The sequence below is a fragment of the Astatotilapia calliptera genome, chromosome 3 (genome assembly GCF_964374335.1).
Source record: "Astatotilapia calliptera chromosome 3, fAstCal68.1, whole genome shotgun sequence".
Lineage (NCBI taxonomy): Eukaryota > Metazoa > Chordata > Actinopteri > Cichliformes > Cichlidae > Astatotilapia > Astatotilapia calliptera.
The window spans coordinates 35,675,373-35,702,285 of NC_137424.1; the positions used below are offsets into that span (position 1 = coordinate 35,675,373).

General features: G+C 40.1%; 1 protein-coding gene across 11 annotated transcripts in view; it reads left to right on the forward strand.

The window, feature by feature from the left end:
- LOC113018628 (sodium/potassium/calcium exchanger 2) overlaps positions 1 to 26,913 on the forward strand; it is a 48,996-nt gene that overhangs the window by 12,401 nt on the left and 9,682 nt on the right. The window contains exons 3-9 of one of the 11 annotated variants that reach the window (XM_080298334.1): positions 8,248 to 8,286; positions 9,390 to 9,498; positions 12,348 to 12,362; positions 17,960 to 18,010; positions 22,293 to 22,391; positions 23,680 to 23,739; positions 25,370 to 25,452. In XM_080298334.1, coding sequence (XP_080154460.1) covers positions 8,248 to 8,286; positions 9,390 to 9,498; positions 12,348 to 12,362; positions 17,960 to 18,010; positions 22,293 to 22,391; positions 23,680 to 23,739; positions 25,370 to 25,452 — 456 coding nt within the window. Of the gene's footprint in view, positions 1 to 8,237; positions 8,287 to 9,389; positions 9,499 to 12,347; positions 12,363 to 17,959; positions 18,011 to 22,292; positions 22,392 to 23,679; positions 23,740 to 25,369; positions 25,453 to 26,913 lie in introns of all 11 variants that reach the window. The other 10 variants (XM_080298333.1, XM_080298336.1, XM_080298335.1 and 7 more) reach the window with 10 other exon arrangements.

A 26,913-nucleotide genomic window follows, 5' to 3' on the forward strand; every position in this document is an offset into this window, starting at 1 on the left:
ATGAAATGACTGACACACACGCCCCCAGCGAGAAGGAAATGGCACATATGGTGGGAGGTGGCCGAAGACTGGCGAGACTTACGCACTCGGCTCCTTCCTTATGGAGATTTTTGACCCTCAGCATCAGGACCGCTAAGCTGCAGCAGCTGAACATTACATCAGCTCTGAGTTGTGGTTCATGTAATACCCGTAATTTGTGAAATCCAGACTGATGATGTCTGCGCCACACACAGCGCTCCCGTATAGATCTCACAGCTGCGCACAGACCTGACATCGCACGGATAACCGCAGAGACAGTTTAAAACTAAATCTAAGAGAGTAAACTCTTAAAATTGAAGTGATTGCAATCAGACAGTCTCTAATGAGCTAATTAGAAAATGCTCTGGGGCTCCGTGAATCCGCTGAAAGGTTCTCCTCCGCTGTTCTTATTTAAGAGGTTTGACACTTGGTATGTCCATCACTCACAGACAGATGGTGCATGTGGCTGCCCTTCAACCCAAGTCCATTTTAACTCAAGCCTTACCAAGGTGACCTGAAAGGGGCTCTTATCAGCATATTACCCTGTCTGCACTAAATGTCAGCTGGCCAAATGGACTGACCTGGAGGAAGCTTCCTCCGCATACTTCTGCCTCCACCTCCTCTACAAAGCCCCGCTGTGTGTGTTTGTGTGTGTGTGCGTGCACTTTGCGTCAGATGGGAGGTAACTGTCTGCTGACAATTCAACAAAACAGATCAATAGTCAAGATTGTTTGGATGAGGTGCGATCAAATAAAAGTTGGAGCCTTAATGGAAAAAGATGATGTGAAATCCTGACAACGGTGACTGCAATGCGAATGCAAAATTAAGCACACCTCAGCTAATGAAGAAATCTGTTATTAATTTCCAAGTGTCCCATAAGACTAAAACTAACTAACGAAATTCCATGGATAGGGTACACCAGTCTTTTGCAGGGCTAACACAGAGAGATACAGAGAACCGCTCACACCTACAGCCCGTTTAGAATTTCCACTTAACCTCTGGACTGTGGGAGGAAGCCGGAGTACTCGGAGAGAGCCCACACAGGGAGAACATGCAAATTCTACACAGAAAGACTCCCTCCGGCCGGGCTTCTAACCCGGGACCTTCTTGCTGTGAGGTGCCTGCACCACATATTTGTACTGCTAAAAAGAAATGTGTGTCTTCCTCTGTGGGTTAAAGCAACCATTAAAAAGCATCAGTAATTCCCAGCAATGCATTACTTGGCATGCTCGGCATAAACAGCGTCGCTGTAGTTTATTTTAAGTCAACCCACAAACTCTGTCAGTTTAAGTCAGAGTGCCAAATGTGCAGTAATCCACTGCTTAAAATAGTCTGCAACAAATCCATCTTTATGTCTGTTCGAATAATATTTGCTAAAAAAAAAGACACTGCCCAACTGTTTGAGGAAATGAGACATTAAAAAAAAAGACTTTTTTTTTTTTTTTGAAGAGTAGGAAGAGATGGACTTGGCATGAAGTGCCACAGATGGGCTGAGGAAATTGGAAAGAGCTCAGTTATGGACTCTTTGTTGGTTTTTGACCTTCTAAAGAGGAATTTAAAAAGGAATAATACAAGATTCATCAGAAAACACAGATGATTATGTGCTGGATTAAATTAAAAACATGTAAGCTTCGAGGTGTCATTCACATCAGCACAGAAACCTGCTGTTCACACAGCCTGTCCCACAGTGTAAAGGCCTCATTGCTTGAGCATTGATGCAACCTCTGGTCACAAGAAAAGACAATGTGAATTCCCTGACTGGTTGGGCGGTGGTTCCTTTAGGTTGTTTGTTGTTGAGTAAAACTACTCCACAAATAACCTCCTTATGATTATTTAGGTCACTAGCAGTCTCCAGTTTGCATGGAGGATGCCAACTTGTCTGCAAACACTTGCTAACTGCTAGTTAAGTAATAGTGAAACTTGAAAAGGCAGTCAAAATATGCATGCAAACGACAAGCATCTGAGGTCTCTTCTCTTTTTAAAAAATGTTTCCCTTAAGAGCAATGGTTGCCAGATGGTTGTAGGCTAGACTCAAGGCCCGTGAGACTGTGGGGCTGTCACCATGATTATTACGCATCCAAGATGGCAGACAAGTTGATGTCCGGTAGTTAGCGATCATCTTTCTGCAAAGCTAGCTACCATGCAGGTTAGATTTGTTAACTGTCAAAACTATCCCACAATACAGAGCAAGCATGTTTATTTACTCATTCAACTAAAATCTTTGTAATGTTTAAGGTTTTTTTTCTACTGCTACTTGCTCCTTCCCAAAGTTGGAAGCTTGTTTTTTGTGTATGACAACAGCAGAGCAAGGCATGTTATCTGTATAGCTTAGGTTGCCTGCCCTGACTAGCATTGCAGGTTGCGCTCGATGTGTTTTCAGTGATGTGCTCTCGAGCAGCTCAACACAGTTGTTTAGCTGCTCGAGATCAACAAAATTTGGACAAGTATCCAAGTTTTTTTCCTGGTTGTCCCTGTTGTGAACCACAGCTCCCTGTAAAATAAAGTCATTCGACACCACAGACTGACTGAAAAAGGATTCAACTTTATTCAATTGTGGCTGCGAGTCATCCAGGAAGTGCAACTTAAATTTTTTTTTTATAAAATTAAAAAAAGAAAATCTGGAGCAGAGTGCATCAGTCTTAAAAACAAAGAACCTGCATCAGTTTTCTTCTCCATCTGCAGATCAAAACCTGCTCTGATCTGATGGGAACGACAAACCGCAGACTTGATCAGTCTTGCAGGAGGTCCACCTCTCGCATTTATTCAGTTAAAACATTACATCGGACTCTCACAGTCAGTGTTTAATCTCGTGAATAAGTCATGTTTTGGATCATTATTATTCCAATATTGTTACACAAAAAAGTGGCTTTAGAACAAGCATATATAATATCAGGAGAATGACAAAAAGTACTTGTGTCTGATCAAACCTAGCTTTGGGTGATTACATTCGCTTGCTGTAATGACACAGCGTTTTTGTTTCTTTTGTTTTTTTTGTTACTCTGTTTGTCTCCCAAAAGTCTCAGTCTGATTGGTTCATGAGAAGGGGGGAGGGGGGATAAGAGGAGGCAATTTTGGCTTAGTCCTGGTGAGCATTGCCTTGTGGGAAATCAGTGTCGTGGCAGCTCCTGTAATTAGTTCTGCTTGTTAGAAAAATGAAGGGGTTACTAATTAGCAAGTGGATGGCTTCTTGACTTGTTGTGCATCTTTTCTCTCCATTCCTTGAAGATCATCATTATCGTCTCCCAGCAAAATGGGGGAGAGAGAGAGAAAAGGAGGGAGGGAGGGAGATGCTGCTCAGTCGTGCTGCTCAACAGTTTAGCTCTAACACGATGAGTCTAGATGGACAAATCTCAAAGGGTGTTCTGTCATGCTCTGACAGACAGGCTGCCTTCTAAGTACTTGCAGGCAATCGCCGGGAGCTGTGCAAGATTTCACTTTTTAAGTTCACTCAGCAAGCTGGGCGGTCTAGACAGACTTACATGCTTTATTTTTAGCATGTCCATCTCTGCTTTGACTGCTAAACTAAGATTTACTGTAGTATCACTTTTAGCTCGTGACAGCAATCAAAATGTAAAAGGCCTGTTTGGGCCGAGTCCTTAAACCGCACCATGTTTGTGGTGTTAATGCCTTTTGGAAGATTTTTATGTCAGTTATCGATCATACAACAAGACTTATTCAGTCAAGTGTGCTAACAGAGCATTTAAGTCTATTCTCAGGTCATGAGTAAAATTCTAGTATTGTTCCAATTTATTTAATACAATTTTATTTATATAGCTCCAAAAAACAACAAATGTCGCTTCAACACGCTTCCTAGTGTAGACCCTACAATAATATAGAGGAAACCCCAACAATCACATGACCTGCCATGAGCAAGCACTTGGCAATAGTAGAAAGGATAAACTCCTTTTTAACAGGAAGAAACCTCTAGTAGACCTATCAGGGTGGGGCAGCCAACTGCTACGACTGATTGGAGGTGAGGGGAGGGAGACGGGACAAAAGACAGGGAGCCGGGGATTAATAATAACCAACGATTCCATGCAGAGCAGTAAACACATAGTGAGTGAAAAAAGGTAGAGAAGAAACACTGCAGGCCTATTGGAGCGCAACTAAGGGAGGATTCGGGGTGACCTGATCCAGTCCTGACTACATGCTTTGTTAAAAAGGAAGGAAAGAATAAGAGGCCTGAGAGCTGAAAGCTCTGCCTCCTATTCTACTTTTAAATATCCAAGAAACCACAAGTAAATGAGCAGTCTGAGAGTGAAGTGCTCTAGAGTGATATGGTTCTAGGAGGACTTTAAGATAAGATGGGGCCTGATTATTCAAGACTGTGTGTGTGAGGAGAAGGATTTTAAATTCAGTTCTGGATTTAACAGGATTTATACATCACACTATTTAGAAGGTATCAGTGTATGTGTGATGCTCCCATACAGTCTATAGATAATCGAGCCATCTGTTTTCTTCAGTTTTTCCAGTTCAGGGTCACGGTGGGGGTGGAGCCTATCCCAGCTGCCATAGGGTGAGAGGCGGGAACACCTGTCACTAGGCTAACACAGACAGACAGACGGCCATTCACACTCACATTCACACCTACAACCAATTTAGAATCAGCAGTTTACCTAACATGCATGCGTTTGGAGGGTGGATAATCTTCAGTACCAATTGTAATACTTTGGGTTTTTATGGCAGATTACCTCCTAAACCATTCAATAAAAATATTTAAGGAAACGTTAGACAGAGTCAGAGATTTTCCAATTTCTAACCGAACTATTTATAGATATGAGAGCTATTATTTTCCATAGATCTTGACTTTAACATTTGTATCTTAAACCATGGCTAAAGGAAGAAGTTTTTAAAACTCTCTCAGTTTCTCATGTGAAATTTTGCTAAGACTATAACTGTATTTTAGCCACTGGAATACAATAATATCTGAGGAAATTAAGTGGAGATGATACGGACAGTGGCTCTTAAGAATTGAAAAATTTTATGTCTCTACTGTTATCGCACTTTGTAATATATGTAGAGTGTAATAATGAGGATAGAGATGTAAAGAATCATCTGCAGCTGTGATGGATTTAATCAAACTCGATCGCTGGAAAACTCGATACTGTATAAAAAGCTATTATTATTCTCCTGTGTAATTTGGCTTGGGTGTCAAAGCATAAAGGAAATGCAAATTAAATTCCTCCAGAAATAGACCACTTTTGTGCTCTCTGATTGCATATGAGAAAACCTATAATCCACCACTAATATTGGAAATTCAGGAGTTCCAGCTCTGCCTGCAACATCTGCTCAGGTTCCTCTGAAAGTCCGTTCTTCATGGTTAAAAGTGGAGGTATTTTTTGCAGGATGTCACACCCTTCATCGATAATTCTGCACAAAGCAGTGTTACATGCATACGGCGGCGGAGGGACATTTATCTCCCTTTGCTGATCCGCTTCCAAGAATGATCCTGATGTGACATTACGTAAGAGCTGGAAAGCAGAGCCGGGGGTATTAGGGAACACAAAAACTCCAGAGAACATACTAATCTCCCTATGTGATTATTAGTCATAATATTTAACGCTGGCTTAATGAGCGACCCATGGCATAATCTCTATCTGGCACCTTCACCTGCTCTCTCCTAACCCTCCTAACTTGAATTTGAGGGAGTTAAATAGAATAATTATGCTAGACGGTGCAGTGAATTACCCTGAAGATGGGGCGGAGGGAGTTACAGTCGAATAGCTTTGTGGAAAATCTCAGGATTAGTTCAACTTCTGCTTAATTTTTGGGGCGAAATGTTTAATTTCAGCTCTCTCGTTTCTGCAATTGTTCAGTTGCCGCACAGCAGCAAAACTAATATATGGTAAATTATGAGCTGTTAAACAGAAACAGCGGGATACAGTGGGACGTGGTGGGTAATGACGTTCACAGGGACTGCAGTGGGGATTTTTCTTATAAATAGAGCACGCTAACAAGTCCAGCATTTCATTTTGTTTTTTTTTTTAATGTTCAGTTTAATTAGTTTAAAAGTTTCTGTATTATTATCAAAATGAAAGTGACTCAATTTATTGCTCTTTTTTCATAAAAACAAGAAATCTGTTAACATCCCACCCCTGCTTCGTGTACAGTTAGCAGATTTTTAAAAAAAAAAAGTTTAATTGAATGCAGCGTCATTTAGAAAATTAATCAGCGTGTTGACAAGTTTGCAGGCCCTGTCTCGAAATTTGTGCGTTTACCCCGCTTTTTAAAAAAAAAAAAAACAAAACTCACAAGATCAAACTGAACTGGCGTCTGATTTTCATTGTACATCTTGCACCTTATCAATGCACACCAGTGCCGCCTCTTTCTACACACTGCTGTTTGAAACCGTGTAGGCAGCGAAACAAAGCCTCGGTGTTCTAAGATCTGAACAAAAGCTTTGTGTTTGTTCTCTTGCAGTTAGAAACAGAGGCCTTAAGCGACTGTTATATCGCACACATTTTTGGAGATGAAGTGAGCACAGTTCTGTCAGGCAGTTGGTGAAAGGCTTTTGTTTCAAAAATAAACTGTGTTACAGTACTCTGCTGTACATGCCAAAAAGGCCTGCTGAGAACGATGGCAGGAAAATCGAGCGATTGTTAAAAAGGCTCGAGTCTCTTTGGCACGAAAGTTTTTCACATTAAAACTGGCAGAACACACTTATTTGATTACTTGGTGAGAGTTAGATGAGCTGATCAGTGCGACTCTCTTAAGAGTCTCAGAAGTTATAAATACGAAGCTTCGGCTGGAGGCTCGTTAGCCCAACTTCTCACATTAAAGCAGCTGCCACAGAGATTGTATAAAGAAAGATGCCACATGTTAATAAGATGCTAGTGAGTCCTTTTAAATTACAGGACAGCTTGCTATTTCTGTCTAATCCTCAGTAAAGGGCTCAAACAACTTTAAAGATAGCTTGCATAACAACTGGAAAACTTTGAAACTGGTACATTATTTGGAAACCATTATCAGCTCTGATTTCCAGTCTACAGGCAATAGATAATCACTTAACTTGATCCTTACCTTTACCTATACAAGTAAACCCATGTCTCAACATTTTAATAGTTTTTTATGGCTATAGTCTAAGTATGTGCATGCAATATATGTCTTCGTTTTAATTTTGATGTCTTATTTCTGAACAATCATGGCGACGAAATAACTGAGGCAAAGTTATTCGTTTTTTTTCTTTTGCCATGAGTGAGTGAGTGAGTGTGTGTGTGTCTAGGTCCGTCAAACCGTATATAAGAGGTCTGTCTGCACCAAAAATACCTCTCGTCTGGACCACAGAATGTATAGAAAAGATGGGCATAGCTTCTGGGTAAGAAGCCAATGCAGAAATGCCATAAATTGACATTTTTTCTAATGTTTGAGTACGAAAGAGGTCTGGTTGTGTATCTATACGTTCCTCATTTCATTTGACTGTGGCGACAGTAAAAACGGTCCTGGTGAGTTTACAGCCTAGGTTGTTAAATTTGTAGTATCGTAAAAAAAAAAAAATTAGTCATAAAGGAGGGTGATGCATGTGTTCCACAAATCGCTAACCTACGAGTTGGCTCTTTGGTCAGATCTGCTCCTTGTTTGACAAAACGCAACGACCCGTACAGCAAAAACAGTCAGCCTGTGGCTTCACAACAGGCCTGCGGATGACATCATGGTTGCTATGTCCATTTTTTATCTACTTAAGTGCTGATTGGGCAGCACTGTGTACTCCACCACCTCCATCTTTGTTGTCGTTTTATTTTACATTTATTTGTTTAAGAAATTGCTTTTAAAGTTCAATACATGCGAGTAACCGCATTTAATAATCTCAGTATTAAACAACCATTTTGCCATAGCAAGCCACCTTAACTCTTCGCCTATACTTTCACATAGCAACAAGAAGCACCTTAAATTCTGATGCGAGTTGACAGCCTTGACTTAAATGACTCAAATCGAAATGACATATTTGAGTGTATTTCAAGGAAATTTAAGTCGACACGTTCTAATCCTGCTCAGCTTGTGACTGACACAGTAGGCAGGCACAGCAGTGGGGAGGAATCTGTCCCTCAAGTCTTGTCCACTTGCATCACAGTCAGTCGTCACCGTTACTGTTACTGTGCCGTAATGTCTTTCTCTACTGTCTCGTCGTCTTGTCTCTGTGGTTGTGTGAGGCTTGCTTCACATCTGTGTCTTGTTTTCTCTTCCTCTTCCCCCCCTTTTATACTTCCTCTTCTCTTTGTGTTGGATGAGAAGGCAAGTCCTGGGGCGCCAGAGGATGACGGCAAGTTGTCGGTAGGTCCTGTCTGATTGACACTCCCCCGTCTTCTTCTGTGTTTGTCCCTGTTTCTGTGTAGATGTATTAGAGCAACTTCTGTTTCTCCCGCCATACTGTGAAGAAGACATGTACACTGTTATCTCTAACCCTCAGCCTCCCTCTGTGCCGAGAGTAGCTCCGTCTGTTTCCCAAAGCACTTCCTTTGCAACAGTTGCATTTGTGTGCAGCATGTAAAAGGCAATCGAGGAGGAAGCCTGGATTCTGAAAAAACACTTTTAATGCTTACGCAGTTCCAGCAGGTACAAGAGCTTCCATCCCGAATGCAGAGCAAGCAGATAAAACAGCAGACGGACATTCTCTGGTGTCGTACCGAGAATCTACAACTTTCTAACCCTCACACGAGTCGTGCCGTTCCGCTTGTCTCCCTTGCCTCCCGCTCACACCCATGGGAGGCTGTGAATTAGCACCTGACACCTCCTTTGCCTACGCATCACCTCTGATGAGCCAAAGGTGGACACATTCGCAGCAAGCAGCTGTCACCTGCAACGGTGCCTAATTTCCCACAATTCTCAAGTTCCACCTCGGCTGCTGGAGCGACCTTGGCGAGGGTTGGTTTTTTTTGGGGGTTTTTTCTTCCGCAAAAGGAACTAAAAAAATGCCACACTAAGTGTAAATGCCTGTGACAAGCCCACGAAGCTTATATTTTTAAGAAGCTGTAGCACTTTATGATTTTTTTTAAACTCGGTTGCAGGTTCTGCTTAGGGTTTTTTTATGTAAAATAGGATTAGGGAATCATATTCCAACTGGAAGCTTAATTGAAGGTGGTAGCACATCATATGCTCATGGACAAACATTGCAGTGACACGAATCCTTCTTTCTGTAATTAAAATGCTGTGGATTTCACAACAGTTAAAGCACCAAGTCCCTAGAATGATCTTCCCTCTAATGTAAAAATGAAAAAGCCTACAAAACAGCGTGGTTTTCCCACATTTAGCTCAATACTCTTGGATTAGAAATGGCTTTAGAGGAGTGCTCGCATTAAGGACATTTACTGGATACTGAAAGATTCCCATCCCCAGCAGTAGCAGAATATTTGACTGACGCTTGTCTCCCCTCACAGGCGCGGCCTCGCCTTCAAAGGGGAGGTAGTTCTGCCTCGCTGCACAACAGCTTGATGCGGAACAGCATTTTCCAGCTGATGATCCACACGTTGGACCCTTTAAGTGAAGGTAAACTGCACACAAAAAGAAGTTTTTAACACAAAAGACATACAGCACAGATATTCTTTTTTTAACTGTCCAACATTGTGTATTTCCAGATTGACCGAGCCTGGATCTTGTCTTCATTCTTGTCTTTAACTCTTAGAATTGTATTTTGAGATGTGTCAGAAGTGGATTAACTAAAAACATGTAATTCCTTCCACAGGAAGAGTGCTGTTGAGCTCACATTTTCTTAACCAATGAATAACATAAGTGTTATGATGAAAATGTTGGCTTTTATCTATTCACAAGCTCCCCGCGTACTTCTTTAAACACAGAAGCTCCACTGTTAACATTGAAAAGTACTTGTACAGTGTTGTTTGTATATTTAAAAAACAAACAAAAAAAAAAACGGTCCATGTAAGACAAAGTGCACTTGGGGCTGAGGTGAAACACCGTTCTCCTTTAATCCAAGTCCATTAGCTTAGCTAAGAAAAACGTTTAAAAAAGGCGTCAGCGTCAGTGCTCGGCACAGGGGATGAATATGTTAATATGCCGGGTGAGGCGCGGTGTCATTCTCAACCCATCCTGAACGTGATGAAGGGAAAATGTTTATGAAAAGCAAACAGGGAGCAGGGGTTTGAGGAGGGTGACGAATCCTAATCCTTAAAAATGAATATTAATGTTAAATGCTGAATCCATCTTACTAGCCGATGTCATTTTTCCTCATCTTTTTCTTCCACCTTTTTGGTTTTCATGAAAGTTTACATTCAGTTTGGTTTGTTTGGCTGAAAAAAAGCATCACTGTCAATACACAGTAAAATATCTCATAGGTCCTACAGCAATGTGTGTTAGCACAAAAACAGAATAAATATTTTCCTTCTGGATTGATAGGACTGCATTAGCAATTGGCTGCTCTGTAGTCCAGAGGCATTTCAGCTTTCTCTGAAATGACTTTACTTTGCTTGAAAGCCAAGCTTGGAATGAGTCAGCTCAGGAAAGATTAATAAGCCTTAAAGTGCCCATTAACATGCATCAAATTGCTGTCGTACACTGAACCCAAGGCGTCCTGTCTCTGAGTGTATTCATCATCCCATCGTAGTGATTAATGGTAAATCACAGCCTGAGTGCAAGTCTGTAAGACCACTGTTGTGTATGCATGCATGTATATATGTACATGTTACACATAATCCACCCAGTTGGGTCCTCTTAGTGTCTTTTTCAAGGCATCTAATAGTAGTATTTACTAAGTTAAGCTAAGTTATGCGTGCAAGATATGAACTGAATTCTTTGTTTTCTCTTTGTTTTAACTGATTTATTTATTTGTGTCCAAAATAAGTTCCCATTTGCCAAAAAAAAAAGTTTTTAAAATGGTCAAACCTACTTTAGTATGAAAGCAGCCGAGATGGCAGGACATACCAAATTTGATTGATGAGGTCTTCTGGCAAATTAACGGCTGGAAATTAATTCTCTGAAACAACAGCTACAGTGTGACATGACACAATCAATGAATTCATTATTGTCAAGAACAAAAGCAACACGTTGGGCTTCCGATGATTTGCATGTATTATTTTGAAATTTCCATGTAGCACATCGGAAAGTTTTCCTCGTACTCCAATGGACATGTACCCGTGATAAGTACAGACTTAAGTACATCTGAAAAAGCACTTATCAGAGGCCTCATTTCCTTGGAACGCTTAACAACTTCATTGGCTGCAGGACTGCGAAGGCCCAATCAAGACAGACCCTATTGGGAGATGAGCAAATATGTTCTATAAACATTTACTGGCATCATTAATGCAAAGGAGCGTTTACTGGGTGAGCTTACGGCATAGAGAAGACGAACAGGTGCATCCATTTTAGTTGGAGGCTTGTGCTGTGTGTCCTTGTGTGCTCTTAGGCATTAAGTGTAGCTCAGCAGGGACGTGGGGAGCTGGCAGGGCTCCTTCCATACATTTTTCATTCGCATTTCTCAAAATAAGTTGTTCAGGCTTCAGTGCTGAAAGGTTCTTGTGCCAGTACTGAGAGCTGGTTAACTTTTGGTTATTAGAGTTTTAGTGATTTAGAGTTTGTTAGATGTGTGTGTCCGTGTGTGTGTGTGGTCCTTGTATTGCAAACATTGTGGGGACTGAAGTGTTTTTACACATTATGGGGACAAAAAGCAAATAACAGCAACGATATGATATAAATCATATTTTCAAGGGAAGACAAGTTTAATTTGAGGATATTAGGTTAGAGCTTTCTTTCTTCTGCTCTGTTTTGTCTGTAGTGACCACAAAAAGTAGTTTGAATATAATCTATCTGTGTTGTTTCTTCAGCGTATGCCTTCATTGCAAAGTGCATTTTATATCTAAACATGTAAAACCTAAGATTTTAAATCTATGTGTGGCAATGTATATGTTTCTGTCATATCATGGGGATATGATTATTTACTTTGTTGCCCAGAGTTAGATGAGAATAACTGCACTCATATTTATTTGTTATTAACAGGACATAGCTACACATAGGATAACAGTAACAGTGTTTTTTTTAGCTATGCTACATGAGCTACATGCTACATGAGCTACATGCTACATGAGCTACATGCTACATGAGCTACATGCTACATGAGCTAAGCTAGCATCTCCTTCCTTCTGTCCCTTTTAATGCTAGTAGTACCTACTTTCTCATCTAACTCTCTGCAAAGACGTCCAAAACAAGTTTTGAGTTAATTTAATGCCATGAATGAAGAGCTAATGACATTTAATTTAACACAACCCTTTCTCATCTTGGAAATACCTATCAATGATTAAATGTTCGCTATTGGACTAAATATCACCTGGATTTATCTTGTCTCTGTTTCTGTCTTCTTATTTCTCTTTCGTTTACTGTCCCTTCAGAATTTGCTGACTCTGGTGAGTTACTCCTCTAATTTCTGTATCTCCCCCTGCTCCAAAACAATATGTTTGTTCTCATTCCAACAGCCTGGAGGCAACTCTTGTGCCCAGTGTGTCCCTTATGTATACATTTCCTAAGCGCCGATGTGCTGTATGTCAATTCTGTACCGTACCATCCCTGCAGACTCTCTTCTTCAGATATCTCATTCTCTCCTGTGGGTGCTTTTTCCCTGGAAACCCTCTGTTACCATTTCTACATTGTTTTCCCCATCGTCCCTAATCCTCTCTCTCCTCTTATGAACTCCTTTGTGATTTTTAGCTTTATAAGTGCTGTTTTTTGTGAGACACGTTGAGGTCCAAAATAAGTGCTTTGGGTGTTCCTGTCAACATTGTATGTCACTCTAGGTCTGTGAGGCTAAGCAGATATTTAAGCAGACAGAATTTGCTGTGGGAAAGAGACAGAGTAAATGTGTCAGCCTTTTGCTTAGGTCATGAAACGGCCTATCTGGAAGACGGCGAAATGCTGTCAGTTGATTTCTCAGCCCTTTTTATATCCCCGTGGTCAGAATTCTGGTTAAGCTATATGGAGCAATTAACCAGTGGACTGAAAGTGTTTCTTTGTGCAGCCTTTTACAATAAGCTGTGGACAAAAAACTATCAGCATTTAAATTTAGCTTAAAAAAACAGCAGCTTTCTTGATGTTGTTGAGGTGAATCTCCTACAGTTTAATAATAGACCTTAGAACGTGCATGTTTTTCATTGCAGGGAACATTGTATTAGTCTGGTACACTTAGTTCTGGGCACAAGGACCAGCATCTTTTTTTTTTCCCATCAGTGTGGAGCTACAAACAATATCACTTAGGAGTGGCATCAAATATTGAACTACTCAGAGAGAATGGGTGGGAGAAGGGAAGAGTGGCTCTAACTCTACTGTCTGAACCCTCAGCAGACTGCTGAAACAAGTTTCCCAAAACAGTACTCAGAATTCAGGCTGCGTGCTTCAGTAAAATGTATCACTCTCAGATCTGAACTGTGGTACTGAGTCTGTGCTTTTCCATAGCTGCAGTTGACCTCAGTAATCTTTGTTAGGTTTTTTTCCTGAGGTAGACGGGAAGTTTTGCATAGGCTGAGCAAATAACAGACAAACTCACTAAATTTGGGTCAACTAAAAAAACAATCATTTCAGCACATAGCCTGTTTTTTCAGTAACCTAGCGAGACCAAAGGGGTTGTTTTCTTTAAAGTTTTAGACGTTGGTATAGAAGAAAATTACCAAAGGGCAACAATTTAGGTCCACGTGTGTGTTTGTACCGAATTACAGAAAACACCCCTTAAATTACACGAGGGTCTGAATTTTCAGTGCAGTTATTATTAAAACAGCCATTTAGCATGAGGGTTAATCCATTCTTCCAGCAAGCATTTCCAGTTTTCCCCACATAGCTGCCTTGCCTGCCAGCAGTACTGTCTGTGCCGTGACCCAGACCATCGATTACATGGTTCAATAATGCACTCACTGTCACTGACCTACCACCCCTTGGGCAACGGAAATATATTTTCCACGTATGCAGATATAGTCTATTGACATTTTGGGTTAGATCTTTTTTTGTATCAACTTAACAATGTTCATAAAACATAAAAGAAAGCTGAAATATAAGATGACATGTTAACATATTTACTGTAGAATATAATCAGAAGAGATATTGTTTCATATCCTGCAGGAATGTGAACTCATTTTACATTGTGGGCCACATGCAGCCCACTTAGACCTTACGCTGGCTAGACGAGTGAAACCTCCTTTCTGTCAGTGTAAAGAAGTTTAACTACACATTGAATCCCTGAGATAGCGTCATGTAAAAAACAGAAGTGCAATTTCAACAGCACATCTCACTTTTTCGACATAATAGAGAAATGCTGCTGGAGTAAATGGATGAAATAAATTTATAAAATTACAGAAAATAATTCTCTTAGCTAAGTTTTTGTTAATTTTTCTTTCTTTCTTTTTTTACTGTGGACCCACTGTAAAAATAATATATTTCTATAGTTATAGTGAAAAAAGTTTCCTGTCATTTGAATTTTTAGCTATTAATCAGATACTTTGGTATTGTATGAAAAGCTTTGGGAGGAAAATCTGCGCTCTTCTTCATATTTTCCAGTAGGCCAGTTTGGAGTCTTTGGCGGGCCGATTATGGCCGCCAAGCCTTATGTTTGACACCCCTGATAGATAGTTTGACTTGATTTCTTGCTGTTGCCGTAGGAGCCATAGACATAAAGTTAATGTAATTTAGTTTAGCATAAAAACTGTAACCAAGTAGTTACCGGCCTCTGTTCAAACGTAATCAAATACTACGCATATGTCACACCCCCTCCCATGCCCTCTGATCCACCCCGCACTGGGTGGGTGAAAGAATCAATGCTAAAAGCCTTTTTGCTTTTGCACAGGCTGTGAATTTCCCTGACACTCCAACCCCCAGCAGACGGAGCGGACTTGCACGCACACTCTCACGCATGGCTCACCAGAGGTTTAGAGGTCACACCACAAGGACAAGAGGTCCCTTGGTAAACAACAACAACAACAAGCCTCGCTCTCTCTATGGAGTTACAGCGGGTGGACTGTGCAGGCAGTGATTGTGTCTGGGGATAATTGCCCTCAGGGCAGCTTTGTAGAGACTGGACGTAGAGTGGTAGTGCACTTCAAACCAAAAATAATATAACGATATGGGATTGAGACGCTTGTCAAGTAGCACCGCATATGAGCAAGGCATTTTGCAATGAAATGTGATTTCATCTCATTAGATTGTGTTTTCATGGCTGCCAAGTCTCACATTTGGCATGAGATTTTCACCATAATCCTCTCACACACTAGCAGAGTGGTCGCCCACTGTCGGATATTAGTGTGAACGATGTAGGCATGTGGGTGGAAACATATAAAGTGCTTATTGTACTGATGCCTACTACATGGCATACTTGCAAAGTTAGGGTTAACCAAAAGGTTTATATTAACTTATTTGGGAACTAGCCTCTGTTAACAGGCAGACCTGGTCAAAAATATCAACTTAGTACCGTCAGCTGAATCAGATAAAGAGGTCAGATAAAGGTCAGACAAAAACACAGCAGCACAATAAGTGAGGCATAAAAGGACAAAGTGATTTAAAACGTTTAAATTATTTGTAAATGACATGTGGTTTAATGGTAGTGTTTCAAAGGAAGTTTTTCGTCTTGTTTCAAGCCCATTGTTTGCACTGTATAAAAAATAGTGTTTGAAACAGCTTCTTGGTTCTTCGTCAACGAGATTAGCCACCGTGATGATTCAGTCTAACGGCTGTTTGAAACAGGAGAGTGGATTTTACATCAGCAAACAGAAAGATTTCCAAGAATAGCTTTAATGAAAAGGTACATGTTATTCTACTTTGTTGCCAGTGAGGTCCTTCCAATGATGACGTTTGGTTAAACTTGCTGTAGTTAGTAGAACATGCCATGTTCTCTTTAGTTGAAAATAGTTGCTCACGCTCTTTTCGAGGTAGTTTTTTGTGATGGTTCAGGATTCAAGCTGTTTCATGTGCTCCCAGTCTTTATGTAATCCCAGACTGGCTCCATGATGTGAACATCAGACCTTGTGGTGGCCATGTGCTGCAGGGCTCTTTATTTTTGTTGGTGCTGAGAATAGTTTTTTGCAACTGTATGTTTGGGGGTGATATCAGTATAGTATGTAGAATGAATTTGGAACCAGACCAATTTGTTTTGCATGGTGGATAAAAATGTAAAGATCTAGAATATTTCCTCTTATGAGCAATCAAAAGCAAATACTGTGAATGGCTTTATTTAACATTTTACCACCTGACATACAGGTTAAAACACCAGTTGAAATACATGGGTAGAGGAAACGAGGAAGGGGAATTTAAAAGTCTGGTTGTGAGATTTCGTGAAGATGTAAAAGTATATAGGAAGATCGGTGCATTGCTAAAAATAAGTAGAAGCACAGCAGTAGTAATCAAGGGATATAGAGGGAGCCTTAGTACCACTAATCAGAGTCTCAATGGCTTTCTTTCTAAAAAAAAACTTGAACAGTCTAGCTCTGAAGATCGAGGCAATTGCTTCATATTTGTCAAAGGAATTCTGAGTTTGCTGGAAATCAGAGTTTCTGTCAAAGCTTACACGATCAGAAGGAAACTGCTGATTAACAATACTTACTTTTTGGCAGAAAACTATGAGATCGAACTTTGATAAATATCCTTAAAAGAAGAAGCCTGTTGAATATCGGGAAGACATGCTCCAGTAAGATGAAAGCAAGATAAATGAGTTCAGCTTAGATGGATTTCGGCACGCTTGGGGGGCTAGGACCACTAACGGTGAATGCGTGCTCCCAGTAGTGAAGCATGGAGGTGAGCCTGTGATGATACTTGGCTGTATGAGTGCAAAAGGTGATAAGGAATGACATTTATCAATGCCACCATGAATGTCTGTGGATATGCCAGATTACCTCATAGGATGACTCTCATATTCTTGAAGCCAGGCAGAAGAGGAAAGCATGCCTGGCTTCATTATCAAAAGTTTCTAAAGAAGAACGGAGACTAAGGACAAGTTGGTCTTGCTTGGTGTTAATTGGTTGGTGTTGCTTTTTCTGAATTTGCATGTGGCGCAGAAAGACAAACCCCCATGCAGAGAGAGCTTCTGGAAAATAGTGGCTCATGAATTAAAAAGATATGAATCTTAAAGTCAGTCGGGATAAGCTTCAGTGGCCCCGTGTCCCTGAATTGGACAAGCAGTTAAGAAAGTGGCTAAATGGATGGATGGATTCCATAAATCTCAGTAATGTGTGCTGACTTCTGGACCTGTATTGTTAATTCTGGTCAGAAGGGAATATAACTACTGTCTGGAGTTAAGTTAGTTTATCTAGTTAATGTAACATAAACTTACTATTCTATTTAAAGCGAATCATCGCTTTTTTTGGCCATTTATTGTTGAAACAGCGTGGGAGGCAGAAGTCTGCGGTCCGGTGTCCTCTGCTCAGCTGCTTCACGTTCAGCTGTTGCTGCAGGTTTGAATTCCCAGCTAATTCATCATGCCGATGTGCTGACTGTCTATTTACTGTAGCATGGAAGAACTGCAGCAGTAAGGGAATCAAATTAATTGTTCGGGTTTCATTGTGGGAATAAAATGCCGAATCATCAAGCCCCTGAATAAGCTTGTGCGCAGAGGAGAGGAGGACTCATCATTTTGTTGCATGTTGACCCAGTATATTCTCTTCCGACTGTCCTCTTCTGTTTGTTTTCAATATATCTTTTTATGAACCTCTGATCATTTTTTTTAATGGTGGTATACTGATTGCCCCTTCCCCCTCCCTTTACCGTTGGCAGGCTCTTTATCAGACTGAGTTGCTGAAAGACTCTTGATGTTTTGTATTTGCAGTTGAGTCCTTGCTTTGTCTTTGCACTTATGCAGTGATGACTTGGGGAGATTTTGTCTCTCTGTATGTGACTTCTTGTGCTTCTTGTGTGACTCTGTACAGAATGTGATGTGAGTAGAACCAGCAGATCTGTCTTGTTCTGTCATGTTCACTCTTTTCCTTTTCTCTGTGTGTTTGTTGCCTTACCCTTGTCTTTTGCTGTGATGTTGTAGAGCTTGGGACTTATGGGAAACTAAAATATTATCACTCAATGACTGAGGAAGGTAAGCCTGAAAGTTTTCATTACTTGATTCTTTGAGACAGCTTCTATCATCCCTCTTGTTTTTATACTCCCCCATCTTCATCACGAAGCAACACATCCAGCCCCATTATTATTTATTTATTTTTTTGCCTGTGATACACAGTTTGCATAATTTTGCTTTAAGTTGATAATCTCGCTGAGATTTCACTGGCATAAGTGCAAATCATAGTAGCCATGCCATTTTTTTTTTTTTTTTTTTTATTGTACTTTTTGTTCCCATTTTTGGTTTTTGGCATATTTTTATATTTTTTCCCCTACGAATATGTACATACATATTGTGTGTTACTGTGTGTAGTGTTATTATGACATTTTATTTATTAGGTATTTTCTGAAAATTTCTAAATTTCCTTCTTTTGTTTGACGTTGTGTAAATTAAGACATGCATAATGCAGGCTGGTTTAACTACAAACGCACACTTACACGGCCAATATTGCATTCAGAAAACACACAAGGTCTTTTTAATGTTTTCTCGTCTTTGCTTGTTTTTCCCTGTTACCCATCTGCGTCTCTGAGCAATACAGCACATCATCCATTCCCCAGCACTTACTTCGAGGTTACACTTGCACCAGAAGCAACGTTTCTGAATTTGGCAAACTGGAGTGACTAATCCACCCAGTGGTTGTGTAACAGGCAGAAATGACAACGTTTTTTAACCCACACTTCACAAACTGGTCTTTTTGTTGTTAAATATTTTTTAAGTTAAAGAATTTAACTAAACATTAACTGTGTTTTTTTTTTTTTTAATTCCTTTAAGATGGCAATACATACATTTCCCATACATAGCAATCACATATTTATAATTTGGGTGGAGTGTTATTTTTGATATTTGTGCTTTTATGCTAAAACAAAGTGACAGAAAAACACATTTTTAAAATTTGCGTTAAAAAAAAATCAAAAAATGTAACCATATTAAGTAAAAGCTCTGTTTCCAAATAACAATAAATAAGGTGGAAATGGCAAAAAAAATTGTTATAAACTGCATTTGGTAGCTTTACTTTTAAAAGCAATTTATTAGTTTTGAATATCACTGTCATTAAAGGGTAATGTGTTGCGTTACAATGTTAGCTGCTGAGAAAATTCATGTTTTATTTTATCTTACCAGATTTAACTTTATAGTAATCTCTAGTAAGCTGGTTATGTTGTCCAGTTTAACCTCTGAGTATACTAACTTTACCTCATGGTGAGTTCATGGTGACAACAAGCTTGTTAATTTTCCTCATCACAGCTAACTAAAATCTTTCCGCTTCAGAGCTGTAGCACTTGCATATTCCTCCTCCTCAACATCGCCTCGCCACCTTTGTAACTAGTTGAGCTTAGACCTCAATCACTCAGGCCTAGAGACCTTTCAACAACCTTGTGGCATCCACTAGTTGCAAGGGGAAATTATGTATTTCCTGTGAAATTGATTCACAAAACCACATTGGAGCAGGTCTAGAGATCTTAATTGAAACTCTGTAAACCACCAGTCACTAGAAAAAAGTGTGTATTCCACAACCAGCGGGTGTGAAACTGATTGCAAAGAGATTTGCTATGCTACACCAAAAACGTCTTTGTGATTGCTTTGGTTGCTAGTAGGTTTCCAGGGTGAGAAGAAGTTTCCATGGAAGACGCCAAACTGCCTGCAGATACTTGCAAACTACTTGCTAAGCTGTAGTGAAACTGAAAAATGTGATGCAAAGTCGCCTTTTGAAATTGTTTGTGGTTGACGTTTTAAGGCAAAGCTTTTACTTTGAAGGTGAATGTTTTTCATTTTCGGTTTATTTTCAGCTTTGAGAGTAAATGTCAAGTTTTTGCAGACAAGTCGACGTCTTCCACACAAACTGTGAGCGACTGCGCCAGTCTGATTCTGACCAAGCCAATCATGAGAAGGTTTTTTTGTTTTCAGCTCCCTGTTTTTGAGTGGCGACAGCCACCAACCTCCAACAACCGCTTTCCTGCAACTTGGGGAATACACATTTTCTGAAGTGACCAGAGGTTGCCGTGGGGTCACTGACTGGTCTCTACGCCTGTGTGACTGAGGCCTGGAGGTGCTTTTTCAATATCTAAAAATTATAACCATGACACTAATTAAAACACATCTTCCCACAAGATAAATCCTGCCACCTTTGCCATATCACTAACTGAGCTTAACATGCACACTTACACAGCCTGAGGATTGAAAGCCTTCTACTAGTACATGCAACATACTTCAAGGAGTGGAAAGGCAAAAGAAATGGTGTGATGTCATCAGACAACAAAAGACACAACGGTATATGGTAACTGATTGCTCATTCGAATAATTAACCAATTATCTGATCCACTTAATTGCTTTAATTTGCACATTCGTTAAAACAAACAAACAATTAAATAAATAAAGAATCAGAACACCTAAACAAGTTTCTTTATACTTTGTTACAATACCAGCGATAACTGAGAGAAATAAATAGCTAGATTCCTGCTAAAGCTAACTTGCTGAGGTGATCTCAGATTCTGTGGATTATGTATCTAAAATGATAAACTTCCTTCTTCTTGCAGCTTCTGTAGTAACGGCTCTTTGCTTTCACAGGTCTTTATCAAAGTATGTTCAAAGTTAGATCTGAAACATGACGCCAGTGTTTTGTTTTTTTTAGCATTTCTTTTGCATACCTACAGCAGAAAGCACAACCCTGTCAGTTTTATGCCCAAGTAACAAGATGATGATCTCAGACTCCCCCATCCATAAATAAACACCCACTTATCCATGAATAAACGCGCACAAACACACACTCGCTAAGACAACTAACTGACAATGACCGCCTAAGGTGAGTGTCGTCAAGACAGAGGAATGTGTGATTCTGTCTTGTGAAAGTCGGGAGTGTATGTGTGTGTATTTGTGCGCATGTGTGTGGAGGAAGGGCAGGGAGGGGCTGAGCGTTGCCAAACAACAAAAAGACAAAGTGAGAGAAAGATGGTGTTTGCCAAAGACGAATGAGTGAGAAAATCCGAGGTGATAGAGAAATGTAGAGTGAGACAGAGGAGGCACGAAGGCGGCCGACGGTGACTTAGGGTGGTTAATGATTTTGCCAGAAGGTCACAGACAGCGTTCACATGGCTGGGCGGAGTATTCGTATTGACGCATCACTGTGTCAAGCACTGACGAATCAGCCATGCATTTGTAAAATGAAACAAAAAAAATCTTTTGCATTGATTGCAGCCGGGTGATTTGGATGAGGCAGGAGAAAAGGGAAGGATTGACACGCACAGTTAAATTAAGCACGGATGCACGACAGCACAACGATTAATGATGCGCACAGAAAGTACGTGCTGCATAGGATAAAGTCTCTTATATTACAGGCTGGTGTAAAAAAAATAAATAAATAAATACTGAGAGCAACCACTACTGCTGAACTCTGACCTGGAAGCTGCACAACTTGGTGCTGGAATCGTATTTCTCCTTGTTTCTAGGCTATATTTGTGGTCTTTTGGGGGGATTTCAGGCTGTAGGGATTTTATCAAAACTCTATTGCTCCTCAGTTATTGCTAGTGATTAAAATTGCCTTGGATGAGCCATTATTTACAATATCAAGAATGCACACAAATTATATGAGCCACAAGGTCAAGGCTTCAATCCAGTCCACTGCATCACACCATTACAAAATGGTTTCACAGAATCAATTAATGTTATCTACAAACTAATACGTACCAGCAGTTTTAGAAACATCTGTTCAAATTCTCTACATTTATAGTTATGATAATTTTTTTGTCTTGGAGTAAGAGATTAGCTGTGATAATGATCAAATTAGTTGCTTCCTGGATTAAAAATTTGAACACAGCCTCTTGAATCTTTAAATTTGTGATTTGTGACATGCCGTCCCGAACTTTTGTTTGCTTTTAAGTTCCCTGCTAGCCTCTGGCATCTCTTGTGACTTTTTGATCTGAAATGAGAACCGAACAAAACCAGGACTTAATCTGAGCTCCAGAAGGCAGATCTTTTCACAAGAGATTCTCTCTGCTTCGCCTCCGCCAAGGACCAGGACATTGCAGGATCATCAGTATATGATATGCTATGTCATATTGACTATGTGTTCTTGCAACTGCAGTTTTGTGTAAAGCCGCCACCCTGTTTGTTCTGTGCTTTTGAAACGCGACCCATCTGGGGTCGAAGGTGACAACGAAGGAGCGCTGACTGGGACGAGGCCGAAAGGCTTTGTGGATGGTACGGTACGCGGCGCTTTGGTCCGAATTTGACCAGTGTTGTGTTTTCTCTTTTCGTTTCCTCTTTGCAGGTAAATTTCGAGAGAAGGCGTCTATTCTGCACAAGATTGCTAAAAAGAAATGCCAAGTGGAGGATAGTGAAAAGGCCAATGGAGTAGCGAGTCGTTCAGGTAAATAAAACTTTAATATCCTTTAGATCTTATTGCAGTAGTATGAAATCATAGGAAATACCTTTGTTTATTTTCTGGCTCAAAATTGTCCGTACAATAAAAAAATGTCAGTCTTTATGTTACACATACACAGCTACACTGGCTGAGTGGTGTCGGTCTGATATTTCCCAAAATGTCTCTTTTCTTTGGAAGACCTTTCCTTTCCAAGGAAGACCTTGGAAGACCATTTCCAAAGGATCCCATGAATCAGGATCTTAACTCAAGCGATGAACTAGTATTGTGTCTACACATAAGACAAAGAAACAATTTTACATCTTTAGATACTTTGTTACTAACAACCTGTCACAAAAACACATGATTTATTCCCTTTTTCTCTAACAGAATCTACTAAAGTGCCAAAGATAACAGTGTTACAGCAATAAAATTTTATTTTTGCACCATCAAGGTGAATTGCAAAGAGCTGTTAGCTTAAACTTGATATATCTGAACATGGTGGAAAGCGTGTCCTTTAAAAGAATTTGCGAAACCTGGGCAGATGGAGGACAAACGAAGTGAAAGGCCTACAAATACCATCAGCCGCAGATCAACAGTATTTGAAAGTTATGTCTTAAAGAAATGGGAAAAATCAGTTGACCTGTCTACTGTTCACTGAAGCCTTATCAGAAATGGCGTAAGTGGAAGGGTGGCTGTCAAAAAGCCATACTTAAGGAAGGGAAATGATGAGAAAAGGCTGAGATAAGCAAAACTACTCAAGAACTGGACTCAACATCTGTGGCAACTGGTCAGGATTTCAAGAGAAAGCTACGACAGGGAGTGTAACGGCTGGCTGTAAAACACGGTGGAGGCTCTGTCATGGTTTGGAGTTCCATTTCAGTCAGTGGTGTTGGGGATCTTGTCAAAATTTATAGAATTTTGAACAAAAAAGAATATTAATCCACCATGAAATTCCATGTGGAACAATTATTCAGAATGACTTTGATCCCAAACATGCTGTCAGTGCAGTAAAGGCATGCCTTGATGGAAAAACATAGCGATGAATAGGTCTGCACTGTCCACTGATCGCTGATCAGCTTTGGCCTCTCACGACCTTCAAGGAGAAGCGGGTATCGCTAGAATAACCGAGCTCATGTGCGGTAGTTATTAGATTCCCTACTGAAACGATCATCTGTTGTTAAACAAACACGACATGATCAAGAGCAGCCAAATTGATTGCAAGCGTTGTCTTCAAGCAGTATTTAATCAATCACAGTCACTGCCAAGAATAATTTATGTGTTTTTCACTTCAAAGAGCGCTGGACCAAGGAACAAACAGGGGGCCAGAGGAAACACTTTCATGGCCACAATGGAGGCAAAGCAGGAGAATCAAAGCGAGACATAGCTGATGATCAACAAGGCAAAATTATGCTAACCGCACCACATTAACATATTACCCTCTTGATCAAAGTGCTCGACTGGTGGTCGGTCACCACAGCTAACTTCACTTTTTAGGTTGTTGCAAAAGAATATTTACTGTGACTCAGTCCAGGTATCACATTTTTAGTTGTAATATTGTCACATCTGAGCGAGCAAGGTAGGGAGGGAGGTCATGTGGTGGACCAAAGTGGTATCGAGGCACATTATCTGTCTGAGAATCTGCTAATTGTATCACAACCATACTTGGATTAAAGCAATTTCCACAGCAATTATAGTTTAATCATCTGATTACATGGCTTTCGGCTCTTTGTATTTTAATAAGGGTAAGTTAAGTAAGTCGGGCCTCAATTGAAATGGATTTAAAGCAGCCACTAGCATTTGATAAGGTGAGATAGTGTTAGCCTCAGACATGCACATGTATGTTCACACACATGGGGGTGCCTTGATGTACTTTTTGCCATTATTTCTGTTGTTACAACATTTTTTTTAAATAAATATATGACATTTAGGTCTAACTTTCCAGCAGTTCCATAAATGTGTTTTTCTTCTGACTACAAAACAGAAATCTGAAAGAAGCAAATAAGGGTTGAAACAGATGTTGGTACTGAAATGCTAAGTCGGTTACTTGATTGAAATAAAGGTTAGTTATTTGGCAAAAAGACGACCTGGAATAAAAAGGTGTTATTAAAAGTTCAACAACTTTTTGGGCATAAAAAGCAGAAACGACTGCTGCCCCCTTCATGGACAGCTTCTTGTGCAGCTCTGCACTAGTACATGGAAACTTCCCTGGAGGATGCATTCACACCACTTGCACATGAGCATTTGCAACTTCACTGCTTGCATGAAGAGCAAATATCAACTGTAGTGTTACAGCGTTCTAAATTTCAATATGAGAAACTGTGGCTATGAAGACAGAGTCTGTAGCTAAGACTGAGAGACCCGATAACTCTTCCATTGAAAATGTTGCAATGTTCATGTCAAGTGGTGGCAGATCAGGTCATGAAGTTCAGGTGATACAGAAGCATACGTGCATGTTGGGAATGGTGCTTCTAGAGAGCAATCTAAACAGAGCAGGAACATTAGGTGTGTCTTTGAGGGAGTTTCAGTCAAATCTGGAAAAACAGGTTTTTGTTATTTTTACAGGTGCAGTCGTAGAACATTTTGATCACACCTCATAATTTACTTAACTAAACAACAGTTTTCTGTTTAATCAGGCCTTCTGCTGACATTTTCTGTTGTTCTTTATGCGTTTCATTTATTTTTGTTCTATTTTAACAGGGTTCTCTATGATATTATAAATGTGTTGTAGTTGTTTTACAGCACTTTGTGACTTTTATGTCTAAGAAAAAGGGCTATATAAACAACTTTACTTACTTTATTTACCACAATGTGAGGATTCCCTAATAATTAAAAAAGGAGCTGAATCATTTTACCTGGATAGAATTGCTATGCAGAAATGATTTGTCCACTTTTCTTCAGACCATAAAAACGAACACTTTGTCTTTCAGAGTTGTCAAAAACAAATTCATTATTATTATTATATTAATTCATTATTTTTCCTGCAGATAAGAACCTTCCTAACAGCTCCAGTGTGGAAGTGGAGGTGACCCCACCTATGAATGGAACAGCAGGGCAAGAGGGGGAGACGGTAAGAAATGAAAGGGCACTCACAAATCGCAGTATGTGGAAAATCTATTTATACCAGTTCGTCGCCTGTCCACCTAACTGGGTGAGAAGGCAACGAAACTGTGAGACAAACATCAAAGTAAGAGAGGCATTTATGAATATTTTATGCCTCTCATCTGTGTCTGTGTTCCACCTTGAGTGTGATTGATGCAAAGGTTGCACCAACTATGGCACAGGTCACTACTGCTGATAATTTCCCAGCATGCACTCGGGCGAGTTCCTCCATCTTCAGCCAGACCTGCCAAAGACCCGCCTCCTCCCTCTGAGTTCTGTAATCACACTCCTCACTCACCTGCTGCTCCCCGCCACTGGATGCTCGAAACAAACACACTCGCACACGTACGTCAACACAAACACACACTCGGTCTTTGACGTGTGGCCAGGCTCAGCGAGTCTCATAACGGCACCTGAACCAGAATTGCTGGCATTAACGACGACGGCGGGATGCAGCAACCCGCCAAGCCAGCAGACGGTCCTGGGGCAACCGGGCAGCCAATCAAAATATGTACACTGAGAGGAGAACAGACAGAGGAGGCGAGGGTGTCGGTCATCCTGCTGGATTTTCAACTTTTAAATTGCTATCAACAAGAGTAATCCCAAAAGCCTGCTAATGTTCCAACTAATGTTCAGCCAGTTTCAGCTGGGTGAACAATAGTGGAAAAAAGGAAAAGGAAAACATAACAGGAACTGTGTGCTAATATATTTAACTCTAAGCTTGATGGAAATCACACAGCTTGTAAGTCTCTTTGGGCAGACGACTTACTACAAGGAGACATTCAACTGATGTTGCTTGTGGTCTTTAATTACTGTAATGTTTCCTCCAACTGGAGGACATGCATTAGCCAAAGTGCTTTGGTTGTAATAATCAGTGGTTTGGCTAATCATTCTTCATAAATATATATGCAATTGGGGGGGGGAAAAAGGGGAAAAAATGGGAACGATTTTGTTGATATTCTCACAAACGTCACATGAACAAATTAGCTCCAGTTATCCTTTATTATCCTTTACAATTAATGCATGATATGGAGAGAGTTTTTATTCTGTTAACAATTATGCAGGCTCAGACTGCTTTCTTTCAGAAGCATTTTTTCTTGCCTCAAGCTTCCAGTCCTTTATCCAGTTTATCTCATATCATAGAGATTTGTAAAAGTCTTTCATATTGAAGAAAATTGCATGTATAAGCATGACGAAATTACAGTTTTACTAACATCGTGCTGTGTGTAAAATTTAAAGACAAGGTAGATAAATATGAAACAAAAAACACTGGCACGTGAAAAGTTTAAAATCTAAGAAGTAACATGTTTTTTTTTTTTCCTTTTTAAATTCTGGACTTACATTATTAAAAATACAACAGAAGCGTTGGTGCATCAGCGGTAGTTTTGTATTTGAGAGAGTGTATAGTTTAATTTAGGTTATTTAGTTA